General features: G+C 34.2%; 1 protein-coding gene across 3 annotated transcripts in view; it reads left to right on the forward strand.

The window, feature by feature from the left end:
• Positions 1-18,493, forward strand: part of Dora (zinc finger SWIM domain-containing dorado) — a 121,085-nt gene that overhangs the window by 85,381 nt on the left and 17,211 nt on the right. For all 3 annotated transcript variants that reach the window (XM_074169598.1, XM_074169597.1, XM_074169599.1), the window contains exons 7-13: positions 79-297; positions 3,151-3,742; positions 6,250-7,023; positions 9,982-10,389; positions 12,797-13,296; positions 13,563-13,974; positions 15,075-15,296. In XM_074169598.1, the coding sequence (XP_074025699.1) occupies positions 79-297; positions 3,151-3,742; positions 6,250-7,023; positions 9,982-10,389; positions 12,797-13,296; positions 13,563-13,974; positions 15,075-15,296 (3,127 nt within the window). The remainder of the gene's footprint in view (positions 1-78; positions 298-3,150; positions 3,743-6,249; positions 7,024-9,981; positions 10,390-12,796; positions 13,297-13,562; positions 13,975-15,074; positions 15,297-18,493) is intronic.

Here is an 18,493-nt window from a genome sequence, read left to right on the forward strand (position 1 = left end):
TTGTTCAAATTAGTTTTTCTTGAAATTATTTTATTCATGAATTTTTTCATAGCTTGATTTTAAAATGTTTTGTTCAAGGTCAATTCCAGCAAAGCAGTATTGAACTGCGAAAATCCCCACATGACCCATTCCCATCACCGTCGCCATCATCACCACCACCATCATTCACATACAAGGGTAACCAGATTAGATTTTGGTAACGTGATTGACTTGAATCCTGTAGAATATCCTCCACATCCACAAATCAATAATAGGGATGGAAACAGGTCAAGTGTTAGTAGCGAAGGATTTTGTGAGGTTAGTATATCACTTCTATTATTGAATCTGTATTGTGCTCCTTACAATTTTTTTTCCAAATTATTTTCTTTTTTTTGCTGTTTATTAACTTTGAAGGTTGGTTTGAATCAGCTCGCTTTATAATGTGTTGATTTCAATGGAAACCTCATATAGGAAGTCTTGTCGACAAACAATTTTTTACTGAAATGCTATGTATAACTATAAATATTATTACATTATCAAGTACCACACACATGAGCACATACTCGAATAGTATGTTTGTTAAAATGTAATCTTGTACATGGATAAAAATAAAATTGAGTAAATAAATAACATGTATGAAAATAACACTACAAAGAGAAAAAAAAATACATACAGTGTCATCCCCAAAGTATGCACCATATGGGAAACTTATTTATTAAGGGTTTTTCAACAAAAAGTTATTCCTAATAAAAATTTGTGCGTCCCCTAAAACTAAACATGCACCAACGAAATACAGTAAAACACACGTAATTTACGAGGAGCCTTCAAATATTTGATTTCGAGACAAGAGTAACGTACTCTAATTTTGAAGAATGTCGGGAAATATTATCCAGAAAAATTGTTCAGCATTAAAAAATACATCTAGATTTGAAGTCAGCCATCTAAGTAAAGTTTTATTTTTTTTAAATTTTTTTAAAATGGGGGACTATGAAAAAAAATTGCTGAAACGATAAATAGACAGCATCCTGTATACGACGGTTTATTTCAAAAGCCTGCAATATTACGAATTACACAACTATGATGTTAACTGCAGTCAATTTTTTTGAAGAGTAAAATGATTTTCAAAGTTTTTGATTCAAAGTTATTTTTATTTGTCGTTAACATCGAAAATTATTCAAAATTATACAGTATAGTAACAAGAACTTATTATTCAATAATATCATTGTACCAAACATCAAAATAAATTAGGTATTTTGGAACAAACTCATTGATTTTCTGGAGATTATTTTGGAAAATTATTTTGGAAAAGAAAATCTCCAGAAAATCAATGAGTTTGTTCCGAAATACCTATTTTATTTTGATGTTTTGTGATTTGATATTATTGAATATTAAGTTCTTGTTACAATACAGTATGATTTTGAGTAATTTCCGGTGTTAACAAAAAATAAAAATAACTTTGCACCAAAAACTGAAAATTATTTGACTCTTCAAAAAAAATGACCGTGGTTAACACAATAGTTGTGTAATTCGTAATATTACATGCTTTCAAAACGAAGCGTCGTATACAGGATGCTGTCTATTTATCGTTTTAGCAAATTCTTTTTTCGTAGTTCCTATTTTAAAAAATGGGCAAAAAAATAAAACTTCCTTTGGATTGCCATGACTTCAAATCTAGATTTATTTTTCAATGCTGAACAACTTTTTCAAATAACATTTCCCGAGACTTTTCAAAATGAGAGTATTTACTCTTGTCCTCAAAATCAAATATTTGAAGGCTCCTCATATATTACGCGTGTTTTACTGTATTTTGTTGGTGCATGTTTAGTTTTAGAGGAAGCACAAACTTTTATCAGTAGCAACATTTTATCGAAAAACCCTTAATAAATAAGTTTCCTATATGGTGCATACTTTGGGGATGACACTGTATATGAAGATTATGTGTCGAAATTGTCTTCAAGAAATTAATTTAATGTATAGTAAGCCATTTTGACCACAATTGCCTTCAAGTTTCTCATAAAAGATAATAGCGTGACACATTCTGTTGAACTTTTAAGTAACTTGTTATACATTTTCGTTCCATTATTTATAATTGAGTTCTTGATTTGACTACTTGTTGGCAAGCCTGTCTAGTATTGTGGTGAGACTGAGAAGTAAAGATACCTTTGTTCTTGTGTATAAGGCAAGCTAGGTCCTTAACAGATGTCACATATGTCAAAATGGTTTTCTTTGATAAAGTATGAAGTGTGAAATTTCTTATTTGATTTGTAAAAACTCATACAACTACATTTATCAATGTTCATATACAAATTGTTTTCATTACACCGTCTAACATCTAACCAAGTTGTTCATATCTTGTTGAAATAATTCAGCATCATCCAATGATCGTATTAGTATGAAGTGCTTCAAATCATCTGCAAACATTAAAAAGTATGTGTTCTCTAAACATTCGGGCATATCATTAACAAAAAAGTTGAATAGAATGTGTCTAACAAAATGGTTTAGACTTTCGCGGCTGAGGTTTTCAGTGTCACTGTTTTTCGAGTTTGAAAGCATGTATTTTTGGAATTTCTTCCTGACGTTTCGCTGGCGCGAGTGGCTAGCTTCTTCAGAGGTTTAACCATCATGGTTTGTTGTCCGATGACTAACTTTTAGGCTTCGTGAAGTGTATTTATGCCTTGACAGGTAATCGGTTGTATTGGTACCTGTATTTTTACCTGTACTTGTACCTGTACTTGAACCTGGAACATTAAAAATCTTTTGCCTGTTGTCATTCTGTTCGTTATTCTCGAATTCCTTAACATGGGGTTCCATATCGAATATGGTACAAGTGCAGGTACAAGTTCAGGTACAAATACAGGTACCAATACAGGATTACCTGACAAGGCATAAATACGCTTTACGAAGCCTAAAAGTTAGTCATCGGACAGCAAGCAATGATGGTTAAACCTCTGAAGAAGCTAGCCACTCGCGCCAACGAAACGTCAGGCATAAATTCCAAAAATCCACGGCTTTCAAACTCGAAAAACAGTGACCCTGAGAGTGTGTCTAAATTAGGATAATACTTATTTCACGTTGAAAAATGTCAATAATGATCTTTATAATGATCTGAAAGTACTCAGATATATTCCTTGGTGTAGATTGGTTGAATTATATATTGTGTTTGATATGTAGGTTGATGACGATCTCATACAAGAAAGCAGATTCAACGACTCTGACTCTCAGGAAGGTGGCGGTAGCGACTCGTCTAGTAATAGTAGCCAAGACAGCAACACTCCATCAACCACACAGCATTCCCTCAATTCGAGCGACAACGACACCAGCAAAGAGAACTACAAGCCTTTGCAGTCCATACCGATACCTAGCACCTCGAACACCTGGACTCCGAACACGCCGCCTCCGCAAGTGTCTACTTCCAGAAGGCCGTCAAAAGGCGAATCTACCTCTTCGTCGAACTCTGAATCACCTCAGTCTGGCGACGAATATAACATGTACTTTTATAATAGTAAAGACATAAATTTAGTTAGTGCTAGTACTCAAGGTGACGTTAACGTTAAATTGAACGACAGTGAGGACAAGTCGACCATGTTCTCCAGCTTGAGGAAATGCGACGATCCTTGGGATGTTTTGTTTTCACGAGCGGAGGGATTGCACGCACATGGACATAATAGAGAGGCGTGCATTTTGGGGGTGAAACTCGCCGAAGAACTACTGATGAACCCTCCAGATTTGATGATTGAAATTCCGCCCATACCTAAAAAAAAAGGTGAGAATAACTACGAATGTAATTATATTTATGGAAGTGGAATAAAATTATATAGTAATCAGTTAGTGATAAGATCAGTAAAGATTTGTAGAGAAGTCTACTTGATTATTTCCATTCTCAACGCTCAAAACATTAGATGTTATAAAATATTGAAAATTATTTGTAGTAAGCGGACATTCATATATATAAAGGATGAATGAAAATATGGTGAACTAAATGAACGTAATGAGTTGCAGTTTGGTTGATGTTATTTCTGGTTAGTAGATTGCAATGATTCAAAAATGTCATTTACATAGATCACAAATACTGACCCTTGTGGGACGCTGCAAAAAATATGTACCTAGATCATCAGAAGTTCATCTATTGATAATAAAATGCTAAAAAGCTGATCCAAAAAAGATTGGATAAGCGTCAATACTGGTCCTCTTATCCAATAAAATGCCAATTTTTCGAAGAGAACGGTATGAGAGATGAATGAGAAGCCTCAGAAATGTTGCACAATGTAGGCACTTAGTGCTTTTCCCCGCCAAGGCCCTCGATTGCCTCTCTTATGATATATATCAATACCATAGATTGCTGAGGAGAGTGGTGTGATGACTGCCACCTAGATCCTTCCGAATTATTTTTTAGTTTTTAGTACATTATCTACATCACTATTTTGTTTTCTAATAAAACTGTTTAACATTTTTTTTTATTCATTTTATTCAGAATAATTTCCATCATTTTAGATAGTAAATAAATGATAACTGTCAAAATTGTCCGAATTGTTACACTTTTTATGTATAAGTTACTGGGGCATGTCTTGCTCTTTGCCCCCACTCCTTTCTGTTTTACGGTGCAGTGCATTGTCATCAAAAACCAAATTAAAGCTGCATATGATATTTATTTGAAATCTATACAAGAATCTGTAATATCTAATCCTTAATCATTGTGGTCATACGTACATTCCAAGAATAGAACCTCCCGTATTCCAGGTAGGATGAAATATGATGACTTCACTATTGATTCTCCAGATGAAATTGTAAATAGTTTTGCAAATTTTTTTCACAGTACATATTCACACTCTGCAGTTGATGAAAATACTTTGCATCCATGCTTCAAATTGTTTTTATAATAATATAAATTTTTAAAACATCAGCGAACAGGAAATCTTGATTGCAGCATGTAAACTAAAGAATAAGTTCACTTCTGGTCCCAATAAGATACCATCCTTTTTGATAAAAGACTGCATCGGTGTATTGGTCTATCCTTTATTGACACTTTTCAATCTTGCAGTTAAAAATAATAATTTTCCTGAATTATGGAAGATATCACGAGTTTGTCCCATTCTTGAGCTGGAGATCCATCTTATATTCGGAATCATCGTCCAATCTCAATCCAATTGAACTTTGCTAAATTATTATTATTATTATTACTCTTTATTAGCAAATAATGCTCTTCATAGTACAGTCAGTCACTTATAAAATACAAAACAATAATATATATATATATATATATATATATATATATATATATATATATATATATATATATATATATATATATATATAAAAATTAGAGACAAGTCACATTTTAAAAACACGAAACTAAAAAACAAGACGAATTATTGATGACAATTACTTGAAATATGTTCACTACATTTTCTTTTGAATGAATTTAATGAATCACAGCTTTTTATATGACTTGGCAGATTATTAAATGCAATCAGATCAGAACTATACAACGAGTCACAACCTATATGTTCTCTGTCATCTATAATCGCGTACATTCCTCAGTTCGTAATATCATATCTCTGCAACAACATGGATTTATGTCAAATAGATCCACCATAACAAATTTAATTGTATTGACCCAAAATGTTAGGGATGTCTTAGATAATCGTGGTCAAGTTGATGTGATATATACTGATTTTGCTAAAGCATTTGATCAACTTGATCACATGATCCTTTTACAAAAACTCCACCAATTTGGTTTCCCTAATTCAGCAGTACTTTTCATTAAATCCTACTTATTTCATTTTATTACAATCTTTCATCTGGAGTACCTCAGGGGTCCAATCTCGGTCCACTACTGTTCTTATTATTTGTTAATGACCTCAGTAATTATGTCGATTGTAATAAATTATTTTTTGCAGATGATTTAAAAATATATTTACCTTTCGAAACTATAGAAGACTGTAATACATTGCAATGACAGTTAGAACAACAGTTCACATACTATATCTCAATGCATCCAAATGTAAAGTAGTGTCTTATAGTAGGAAAATGTCAGTCATCGAGTACAATTATCGAGTAGATACCATTTCACTGTCATGAAGTAACTCAGTTAAAGATCTTGGTTTATATTTTGATCAAAATTTGTCATTTTCCAAACACATTAGATCGAAAGTAAGTTGTGCATACAAGTGTGTGTATCTAGACCAATTCTCAAAGATGTTTGTTTTCAAATGCTTGTTAGTATCATTTTCAAAAGCCAAAAAATGGAATCATTTTTAAAATTATTTCTAGGTAAGAAGCTGCAGATGAATCCAGCCACCCATCAGCTAAGCTGTCTGGCCTCTGGCACCCTGTCCAAATGTGCCTTTTTGTGCTCCGTGCTCGCCGAAAACTGCGAACATTTTCATCTGGCTTTCCGTGTTGGCATGTTTGGCCTTGAGATGGCTAGACCGCCGGCCAGCACGAAACCCTTAGAAGTCAAATTAGCCAATCAGGAAGCCGATCTGGTAAACTTACTAAAACGCATACCGTTGGGTCATAACGAACTCCAAATCCTCAGAAAACGTGCCGATGCGCTCAAAGACGGCACTCTGAGATCCAGAGGGGAAGCGATGCTTCCCATAATGTTGGCCAGTTTTATTTTCGATGCGCTAGTCATTCCGAGTGTTGTCGGTCGCGACAGAGGCAAAATTATCAATATGCGGTTACCTTCGGATGAATATTTGGGCTTTGAAGCGGCAGTTGCTGCTCTTGGTTTGAAGGCAAACGTTTCTGAAGCAGACCACCCGTTACTTTGTGAAGGCACCAGGAGGCAGAGAGGAGACCTTGCAATAGCACTCTTGATGTTTTACAAAGATAATTGTTGGAAGATGGCGAGGATAATGGACCGGCTATTGGATAAAGAGGTTCACCAATTGCTGAAGACACCCATCGTGAGTTCTTACTATTCCAGCAATCCTCCGATAAAGAGCCAGTATACCAACCTGAAACGGGAAGACTGTGATAAAGTAATAACTCCGATTAGTCCTTTCTTACCTCCTGTTGAAATCATTCCTTCAGAAATGGGTAAGTGTTCTAGATGTAAGCTCCCTTTCATACATAAATGTCGCATCAGAAAAATGCTTATTGAAATATTCTGGGTTTTGATAGAAGAGTTTTGAATAAATTCAAAATTAACGAATGTGTGTTGTAACGTAGCCAGTGCTACTTTGAATACCCAGGCTAGTCAGTAGAGAATAGTGTGAGTTCTTTGGACAACTTTGCTAGTTTCTGATTATTAATGTACCAAGCAAGTAAAAAATTTGAATATTGAATATTTGGAGCTTCTTGCACGATGATGTAAGATATTTGGATTATGACTTATGGTATTTGTTTGTTGTTCAATTTGACTTGCTGTGATCAGCAATTCGATAAAAAATTCTGGGACTTCTCGTCAAACTCGCCAATAATTTCTCACATTTATTCCATGGAACTTTCACACCTGGAACCAGAGAGTCATTTTGTTGGCAGAAAATCTCAGGACTATAATTGTCGCATCTGATAAATCCCCAATTCATCAACGAATTAATTATCGATCACTTTGACTTAAATCCACAGTGATCACCACGAAATATTCGAATTTACCAGAATCACCGTGATTACTTTCACATCATAAAAACAACCTCAAGATATTCAGCTCTTCCGCCTTCTAAGCTCTACCAGAGAGAACTCCCTTTTTTGTTGATCCCTCCTTGTTAAAATCTTCCTCCTTTAATTGTCTCTCCTTACCTATCTTCACGTTAGTTGTGACTCAAAGATAGCTTATGCTAGGAGGAACAGCTGCCAATACTGGTTACACATAATTTTGAAATTAGCTTTGAACAACACTTCATAGATGTCACATTTTATATCATATATAGAATGAAATGACAGTAACGAATATATTATGAACACTCAGTTGCTTTTGGTATTCATTACTTTTATTGTTTTATTGTCCCAAGAAATATCACAATGCTTATAATACTGGTGTTTTTGCCAAAAAATTACAAATAATCAATGACGAGTGAGCAGGTGCATTATCCTGAGACAAAAGCCATGAATTATTTTTACACAATACTGGACGTTTTCTTCGTATTGCTTGCAGAGTACAGTCACTGTATGCCACTTTCAACTTCTTTTTAAGTGTTTTCGAACACTTAATTCCATTTTTTACACAAAATTGTATGCAAGTTCTTTGATCCATTATTTTCGATACCAGAAAATTGCCAAACACGCAAAACACTTCTAACTTTTATGTCTCTCACTAACAAACTAGACATGCTTAAACAACTGAAACTGTGAACATATGTTCGAGACGAGTGTACCAACATTGAAAAATTGCTAATACGGTATACATAGCCCGCGAAATTTGAAAATTCACCTTATTTTTTGAACAGCCCACGTCGATAGATGAGAATTTCTATCATATTTTGTTGTTGTATTTATTTATCTTTCAGATCATTATATTAGACATGTCAATAATAAAAACAACAATAAATAAATATATAAATATGAATAAATAAATATATACCTATCAAATAAAACAGGCAGTATACAAAACACTACAAGCGACATACTGATGCAAATTTTAAAATCATAGACAAATTATTATAAAGCAACATAATAAAATTGTATACAATCAAAAGGTTTAACATAAAAATAGGAAGGAAAAGCAGTGAGAACAAGTTATATCAAGACATCCCTTTGCAGGAACTCATCTAATCTATAATAACCCCCGTTCGTCAATAATTCTTTGATATGGTTCTTGAAACTTACTAAGTGTAGGTCCTTGACATCCTGTGGCAATTAATTAAAAAGTATGATGCCGTTATACCTAAGAGATTCCTTGAATGTCGAAGTTTTGTGTTTTGAAATGGTCAAGTGTTTAGTTCGTGTTGCATAATTATGAGTGACTGACTCGTGATCAAAATGAGCTATGTTGTATCTCACATGAAGCAGAGCTTTATAAATATAGATACAGGGTAAAGTTAATATTTTATATTTTGAAAATAAAGCTCTACAGCTATATCTCGGTGCAATTTCAAATATGATTCTCATGATTTTTTTTTGTAGAATAAATACACGTCTTGCGTCAGCAGAAGTACCCCACATTACTATATTTAGAGCCATGTGAGAATAGGCCAAAGAATAATAGACCGTCTTGATACCATCTAAGTCTAGCAACTCTTTGAGCTGGCGTATTGCAAATATTGACTGATTCAATTTTTCACATACATTATCAACGTGGGGCTCCCAAGACAAGGTTTTATCTAAGTACATACCTAGGAGTTTGGCTGTATCAGATAGTTGGACGTTATTAGGATTCAATGTCTTTTTCAAGGAGAAACCCAAGTAAATTATTTTATTTGCATTCAGTTTCAGTTGGTTTCTGTCACATCAAGAAACCATAGCATCCATGACTGAGTTTATATTGAATTCTAACTCATCTATTGTGTTACCAGACACTGATATGGTAGTGTCATCTGTGAACATTACGGTGTAACCATGTTTGATATATTTCAGGAGATAATTTATATAGATTAAAAACAACAGCGGTCCTAATATTGAACCTTGTGGTACACCAAGCATAATATCTTGAATATGTGATGCAGTATTATTCAGAGTCACAACCATTTTTCTGTCAGATAAAAATGACTCGATCCATTCAAGTACGAATTCTCTGATACCAATGTTGTACAATTTACTGATCATAATTCCATTTCTTACTGAATCAAAGGCTTTCGCTACTATTGAGTAGTATGAAGTAAACATAAAAAAGGAATAGGATTGGTATAAAAAAAAACCTTTTTTAGATATAATATATACCCAGATACCCAGATGGAAGAGCAATTAAATGTATATTTTGATGAATATGTTTTCAACTACAATAGTACTGAATTTAAAAGACAGATGCCTATAGCACTCAAAATAACATTGACAATTCAAGACAAGAATATAAAATTATATGTTTACCAACTGATTGATACATTCAAATTTCCTTTTCAGCTTGTTGCAGCAGACCTCATAGCTCTACAAGTGCGGAAATAGAACAAGGAATCAACAATTTATCAGTAACTGGTCAAGCAGGCGCAGTTGCTGTACAAGGGCCAGTAACGAGGGCCAAAGATGGCCGATACAAGGGTAAAAGAGCTTACCCCTCCATACCGAATCAACCTTCGGAAGCTGGAGCTCATTTTATGTTTGAATTAGCCAAGACGGTGTTGAACAAAGCTGGCGGCACCAGCAGCACTTCTTTGTTTACTCAACCGTCCACTAATCAGAATCATCATGGTCCCCATAGGGCTTTGCATATGTGCGCTTTTCAGTTGGGCTTATATGCGTTGGGATTGCACAATTGCGTCAGCCCCAACTGGCTCAGTAGAACTTACTCATCTCATGTTTCATGGATAACTGGTAAGCACTGTTATGATAGTAAGACTGATTGGGGATGTTCACGTGATATGAAATGTAATAATTTTTTTGATGTTTTAAGATATTTAATTCCATAGAAAAATAGAACATTAACTATGAAAAACAGTTTTGGAACTGTAAAATGTGATAAATGTAAGACAATTATTTTTCACAATGTTTTGTCACGCTAGACATAATCACTTTATCAAGCTGGACATAATCACTTTATCAATTTACAATCGCAGATTCTCTATGAAATTTTTTTTTTGGTAAAAAAATCAGAATGTTATATATACCAATTATTACTTTTGGGTTCGATTTGATTCCTGCTACATATGGGTTGGGTGACTTTTGCTACATATGGGTTATGCTTCTTCCTGTAAAAATTATCACTAATTTGGGAAAGATTTTGGGATCTAATTAAATTTTATATAGTTTTTTCTTCTTTTCACTCAAAACATCTAAAAGTTTACATGGAAAATGAAAGAATTTTTTATAAATGAAGTTTTAATAATACTTTATATACATCTTTCAGTTTCATTACGAATGTTAAATATGTGTGATTGATGACTTGTTTATGGGGTCAAACCCGAAATCAGTCATATAAATGAAATCTAACAGTGGTAATTCAGACAAAAGTGTGTTTTATTCATTTAATATAAACGAATGTTAAAACTGAACAGTAGATTTCCATGTGATCATAATAGAAAGAAGTTTCGTATGGTTTTTTATCTTCCTGTTTGTATCTGAAATTATATAGGGTATATAGGGTGTTTTTATTGATATTTTTAATTTTTTCCTTTCGTTTTTGGAAGTGCCCCACTTTCTATATATTGATGCGGAAGTAGAAAACTAAAAAAAAACAATTCTCTACAACTTATCTTTCCTAAAAAATTATAGTCATTTCAGTAAATTCAATTATCCTGTTATAAAAGATATAAGGATAATAAATATCAATATTTTTCAATGAATTCAGGTTTAAACAATTTTTTATTTGTTCTGTTTTTTTTTTATTCCTATATTCATATATTAATAAAATTATAATTGAATCAAATCAGTAAAATTCTTATTCAAAATTAACAAAAAATAAATAATAATTGCACAAAGAAACTTTCCCTCGGTTATCTTAAAGGTGTGATTTTGTTCCACGCGCCAGTATACGGGTGTCTGCAGTATGGTGTATAATGTCCTCTGTTAGTAGTCCCACTGTGATTTAAAAGTTCTGTTGTATCAATCAAATGACAATAATTTCATGGTCATTGATACACATGTATTAACAATAACTGTTTGTCCATAAATGATCTAATTACCTTGATGTTTTCATTATGTTATGAAAACAATAAGGTTAGTAATTTTCAGACAAAACACCTACATTTACAGATAAGAGAACTTACATTTGTAGTAGATCAGGAATGTGACAGAGACCCCAATCTCTCACTTGTATCTCAGGTGAATTTTTTGCAGGAGGTTTCCAACAAATTCAACACACAAGTGTTCAGTTTAGCTCAATAAAACAGTACCTATATTCAAATTTGATTTTCAGTAGTCAATTAGAAATTTATATAAATCTAATAAATTATTGGATATAAAAAATTTGTAAATTCATTCATTTTGTTGGGAATGAAATAAAATCTTCTGATTAAAAGTTTAGTGAGATGAATGACTTTTGTGAACAAAACACGTGTCAGAATACTTCTTTGAGATCCCATGATTTAAAAACTGATTTTGGACAAAAAATATAGGGATGACTGTTTATTCAAAAAATTAAGAAAATAAATTTTCTGAATTTGGTATCAAATCAATATAGTTTTTTTCCTCATCATTTCCCATTTCTAATTTATCCATCCAATTATGACTTCTTTTTCAAATTATTCATAAGCATTTTTTTCTTATTTTAATCTAGTTGCCACCAACACCTTCCCCAATCCAACATTTTTTTCCTGCCTCACCTTCCTCCTCCTTGGTATGAGGACTGGGCCTGTTTAGTTTGTGATATTTTATATATATAAATAACTCTCACAAACAAGGTAATTTCACATTTATAATCTTCGGTAAATAACTAGTTTTGTATTTTGATTATTCATACATGATTGGTTGCAACCCTTTCACTAAATTTTTAGAACCTTATGATGAAATTGAGTTGTTCAATATGCTGAGTAATAGAATAGAAAACAAAAAATGGAAGAAATCTCAGTTTATATTTTGAAAAAGATTTCACCCCATAAAATTGAAAAGCCTAAACTCTTATGAACAAGTAGTTTACGAATTAAACTGATAATGTATAAAAATCTGATTACCAATAAAGAATCTAAATTAGATTTTTTTGTTCAAATTGTTACTCTAACAAAAACCATATTGTTACTTAAAGATACATGAATCCCTCAGAATGATAATTTTGTTTTTTCTGAAGGTCAAGCAATGGAAATTGGAGCTGCAGCAATATCATTCCTCATAGATACTTGGGAGGGCCATCTCACTCCTCCCGAAGCTGCGAGCATTGCTGACCGGGCTTCTCGGGGCTGTGATTTGAATATGGTCCGTGCTGCTGCAGAACTGGCTCTCTCCTGCCTTCCACACGCTCATGCGCTCAATCCAAATGAAATCCAACGAGCAATACTACAGTGCAAGGAACAAAGCGAAGAAATGTTAGAGCACGCTTGCCACACCGTTGAAAATGCTGCGAAAGGAGGTGGAGTGTACCCCGAGGTGCTATTCCAGGTAGCCAAATACTGGTATGAGTTGTATATCAGGCACACACCTGGAGGTGAACAGCTTATGGATAGTGAAATGGCTCACGATACCATTATGGATCCTCATGGAGCCCTCGTGGCGCTGATAGAACCTCCGGGACCTCCTGAAGTACAGCCAGCTGCGACACCGGTAGTAGTGACTACAACTCCTCCATATACGGTGAGCTATTAATCACTATCAGATTTTTTTCAGAAAACAAGATAATCATCGATATATTTATCAGAAGATTTTACAAACATTCAATATTATACATATTGTTGTCCTTAACAACTTACAAGTTGTTAAGGACAACAAAAATTATGACTGATTCAAAAATATAACAAATATTATAACTTATTTTCTTCCCCGGTAAAATTGAACTTTCAGTTTAATCACATAAAACTATTACCACAGAAATATTAAATATTGTTTTCTTCATTTTTCAGCATGCTGCACCCCCTGTTGGAATGTATGTGGGTCATTATAATTATGTTCACCATCCTCATCCTCACCAGCCTCAAATCAGTTATGGGGGCCCTTTACACCCCCTTCACCAAGCTCCACCTCCTGGACACGTTCAAATGTATCAGTTTCCATATCCACCTCCTCCTCCTCAAGGGACAGCACCCCCATTCCAACCTGTACCAACGTCATATGCTAATTTACCTCCTCCCCAACAAGCAGCTTACACAAACGCACCCTCCCAGTATCCTCAACCTCCTCCAGCTGTCTTCACAACTCCTCAGCAGGCCCCTCCTCCACAAGCTCAGTTGCAGTATTACAGTCCAGCTGTTACAATAGCTCAACCTGTGCAAGGTCTAAGGCCGCCTACTCACATATATCAAGCACCACCTCCTGGTAAGTTCTCTGCAATTTTTATCAATTTTCTGGTTTTGTAAACAGTATATTATATAGGGTCTTCCGGCAGGGACTTCCGAATTTTGACAATTGATAACGGCCATCTTGTTGAAGCTACATCTGTCAAATTCGTTGTCATTTATTCAGTCTGTTTTGAAAATCACTATGGACGGATATTGCATTCAACACGTGCAAATCATAAAATTGTTTTATCAATTTATCAAAATTCAACTGACCCATGAACTGAAGGTAAACGACCATAGACAATGATGTGTATTCGCTGAATGGGCTCTGATACAGTTGGTAATTGACCCTAATTTTTATCCAAAATCATCTTCAGCGAAGAGGCTCATTTCTAGATGAATGGGTATGTGAACAAACAAAATTGTCTAATTTAGGATGATACCAAACCACATGAGATCCAAGAGCGTTCAATGCATCCCGAAAAAGTCACTGTTTGGTGTGGATTTTGGGATGGCGGCGTCATGGGTCTACATTTCTTTGAGAACGACGTTGGCCAGGCCATCACTGTCGACGGCGAATACTATATATCGATGATTACCAACTTTTTTTGGCCTGAATCAGACAATGAAAGTCCGAACAAGTAAAATTCATTGTTGAATTTTAATAACACTTTATTGTGAGATTTTGAAAAAACATCTCACCAATCTACATGTGTTGTACTATTTTGAATTTTATTTTTACAACAATATTTTATATTTTAAAAACTTTATAATTCATATTTCAATTTCATATTTTCTTTTAATTTTCCTGATATGATTTCGAGATTCTGGATCTACGTAGACAATTTCACTGTAGTCAAGGTCCGCCTTTTGGTATTTTGTCTACTTTGACTCGATCCCCGATTAGGCTCATTGAATGTATAGATATGATTTTTGTAAAGTTTTACTCCCACTACCAAGGCTTGCCTTATTGGGTAGTATGTATTTATTTACTATTGAATGTCTTCTTTTATTGTAACTTTTAATGTAATGTAAATAAATATTATTATTATTATTATATAATAGTGTCTTCAGGCGTGTTATATATACAGTAAATCTTGTGAAATTTCATAACAGTGCTATTGATTTAATTCACAGGTATGGTGCCCCACCCTCCAACAGCTGTTGCAAGAACACACAGGCCACATCAATTCAATCAGGCACAGTTGAGGTATTTATTGACATCTTATAGGGTAGGTATGTTGGCTCTAGAAACTTTAGCTAGGAGAGTCCATGACGATAGACCTCAAGCGAAGTATGCAAGGAATCCGCCTTATGGAGAGGACGTTAAGTGGCTGTTGAGAATATCCAAACATTTAGGTGAGCAACAAAATTTTTTCTTGAGTTTTTATCAAAGACAAATTCATGCTTTTGTTTAGATTAAGGTTGGTTGATATAAGGAACCTAACTAGAAATATAAATCAAATATTCCGACAAAACTTTCTGCAAAAAATTTGAAAAAAGACTTTCCAAAACTAGAATGTCAAATCAACCGTATGTAATTTTTTCTTTTAAAGTGGCAATTCAGCTCGAAATCGGAAATAATGAGGCACCTTCTTGACAATCACTGCATTGTTTACAGATTTACAAATATATTTCAACAATGTCACATGATAGATAAATTATTATCCCATTACGCTAGGACAGTTTTTGGGAAAAAATCTTTTTGGCTTTCTACTTCTCCATATTTATACAAAAAATGTGGGAAACTTCCCAAAAACTAATCTATTAAAGTATATTTCCCCTGTCAATATAAGAATAATTTGTTCTAAAATAACAGTAAATATATTACTTCTCTCTCCCAAAAATGGGTTTATATAGTAACCAGTAATCAATCCATTTCTCTCATTTCCTCAACCTGACATTTTACAAAGTAAGTAATAGGCAGTCCTGTGAAAAAGTGTCTGTCTACTTTCGATTATTAATAATGAAAGTATCAAAATTCTGAATGTTGATAGCAATAACTATTATTCAAGTAGTACAAATCATGAAATTATAAAACAACAAAAATTAATTGGCGCTCCGGAGCGACTTCATTGATTCCAGTGGCGCATTTGCTTTTTCAGCTGCAGGAAAACCCGGAAAAACCTGCAGCACCACATCATCTGAAGATCTTGATCTGCCAATGTCATCTCTTTCATTAAACAAAATTTAGGGTGTCTCCAGAGGCCCCAATAAATTCAAAACATCGCCAGACTTCGTGACACGACTATCGTCAAACTTAAACCAGTCCGTTTTGTCTTTGACCAATGCGTAATAATGATCTGATTCAACGCCAGAACCACAGTGAACAATAACTGCATGAAGATTACAATTGTGGTCTACTAGATTGAAGTGTTCATCTATTTTGAACTTTCGTAAGAGTTTGGTGCTTCCGTCAGAGGTTGAGTCATGTTTAAAGATCATCAGTGTCATTATTAGATTGACTGGTACCTCAGCTTTACTTGTTTTCTTATGATAGTTGGTTAGTTTGGTGCATAATAGCAATAAAAAAATTACTGCATTTTCAGTAAGTGGTTGGGAAGTAGAGCCCAAACACGATGCATTTATGATTCAATATTAGACAACACTGTTTCGACCTGCCATAGGTCTCATTAGTGGTGCTAGGCCAAACCACTAATGTTTTGCTAGTCTCGACTGTCTTTAAATAACAAGCCTAAGTATAAGTAAAGGCGATGACATCTTTCCTTATGAAGACGCCATTTATGGGATCAACAGAGAACTCAATCCTCGAATATCAAAAATAAACAAGGCTCCCCAATGCGGTCAATTGCAAAGCCAAGCTTTAATTTACATCGACCTCCGGCGAAATTCGTCCTCTATCATTCAAAACAGTTTTCACTGTAAGTCAACTAGGTGGAAACTAGAACCCAAACAGATTACATTTATGATTCAACATTAGAGAGTGCTGTTTCGATCCGCCATGGCTCCCTTCAGTGGTGCTAGGCTAAACCACAAATGGTTTGCCGGACCTGACTGAGCTCAAAAAACAAGCTTAAGTTGAGGACAGTTCAGTCCAGCAATGCATTTGTGGTTCAGCCTAGCACCTAAGGTGGGTCGATGTTGAAACTTGGCTTTGCAACTAATAGTCTTGGGGAGCCTCGTTTATATTGTATTCGAGGATTGAATTCTCTGTCGATCCCATAGATGGCGTCTTGGTGAGGGGAGATGTTATCACCCTTACAGTAGATAATAAACAAGAACATTCATCCAAAATTGTTAAAATGATGTTGAACAGTTGATAATCCTTCTGCTTGTTGTCTGGCTTCTTCTTGAATACTTTTTTTCCTTGTTAAATCTGTTTTTCTGACTTTTTTTTCGTTAGAGTAGGACCTGTATCATTTGCGGAGGTTTCGAAGAGGATACCTGGATAAATTTCATCGTCTTTAACTATGATGACTCTTTGTATTATTTTCTTAATTTTTTGGGATATCGTAGCTCTTTTGGGATGAATAATATATAAGTATGATCTGTACTTTTTACAAAAAGCTTTTTTCAAGACAAATATTTTGTTTTCCACTCTTCTCTAAGTACTTTCAGTCAACAATGTCATATAGCATTATCTTTTTATTATATATTGAACATGTACATTCTTTTAAACATTTTAGGTGAATTACTTCACATAGCTACTTTTTTTGTTAGTCTTGTACTCTCGTTCACTGAGATGATTTGTAACTGAAATTTTCAGACAACACCGATTGACTGGTGTTGAAGACATGTTAGGTTAGGGTTAGGCCCAAAGTGAGTGGGTCTATTCGGCCCTTTACCGCAACCCGCAAGGGTTTATTGTGGCTCACACCTATTTACACTCGATCAAATAAACCTAGCTTCTCAACGAAGCCGATTAGTTTTTTTGGTGAGTGGTCTTTCAGGTCAGATGGTAAGAATACGGCTCTGCCGAACTCTAAAAACCTGATTCGGTTTCCAGCGGGCCAGGCACAAAGTCTGTGCTCTGCTGTTTCATCATTTTCCAAACAGAGACGATACACACTGTCTTCCGACAGTACGAGTCTCTGCATATGATGATTCAAATGACGGTGACCTGTAAAAAGGCCTGAAGACATGTAGAAGTGACTGATTGCGACTAAATAAAAATAATGATTTCGAATGTTAGTCATCTCTTACGTACATTGCTAATCTCGCACTAAATTAATTTGATAAATGCTGAAAGGAAGTGCGTTTACAGACTTATTATTATGAAAATAATATAACTCAAGTTACTTTTCTCCTGTCTATTTCGTAAAAGCCGGTGACGTAATAAATACTTCTTGAAAAATTCAAACTGTATGTGAATGAAATTCGGTTTCTTGGAGTTTTTCTCAATTACTGATTCATACATTGTTTGACATAGTCATGAAATGTAATTTGAGGCTATTGGTTGAAATAATTTAGGATCGTTTTTCGAATTTTGTTACTTTCCTTTTCGTGGAGTAATTTTGTTTAGTTTATTTCGTAGTAATAAATTTGGTAAAGATGTCTTTGAGGTGTTGGACATGAAGCATTATTTCCTACGAGCT

The sequence above is a fragment of the Leptinotarsa decemlineata genome, unplaced genomic scaffold, assembly GCF_025532065.1.
Source record: "Leptinotarsa decemlineata unplaced genomic scaffold, Ldec_3_MD MMD2_P_RNA_scaffold_5, whole genome shotgun sequence".
Classification (NCBI taxonomy): domain Eukaryota; kingdom Metazoa; phylum Arthropoda; class Insecta; order Coleoptera; family Chrysomelidae; genus Leptinotarsa; species Leptinotarsa decemlineata.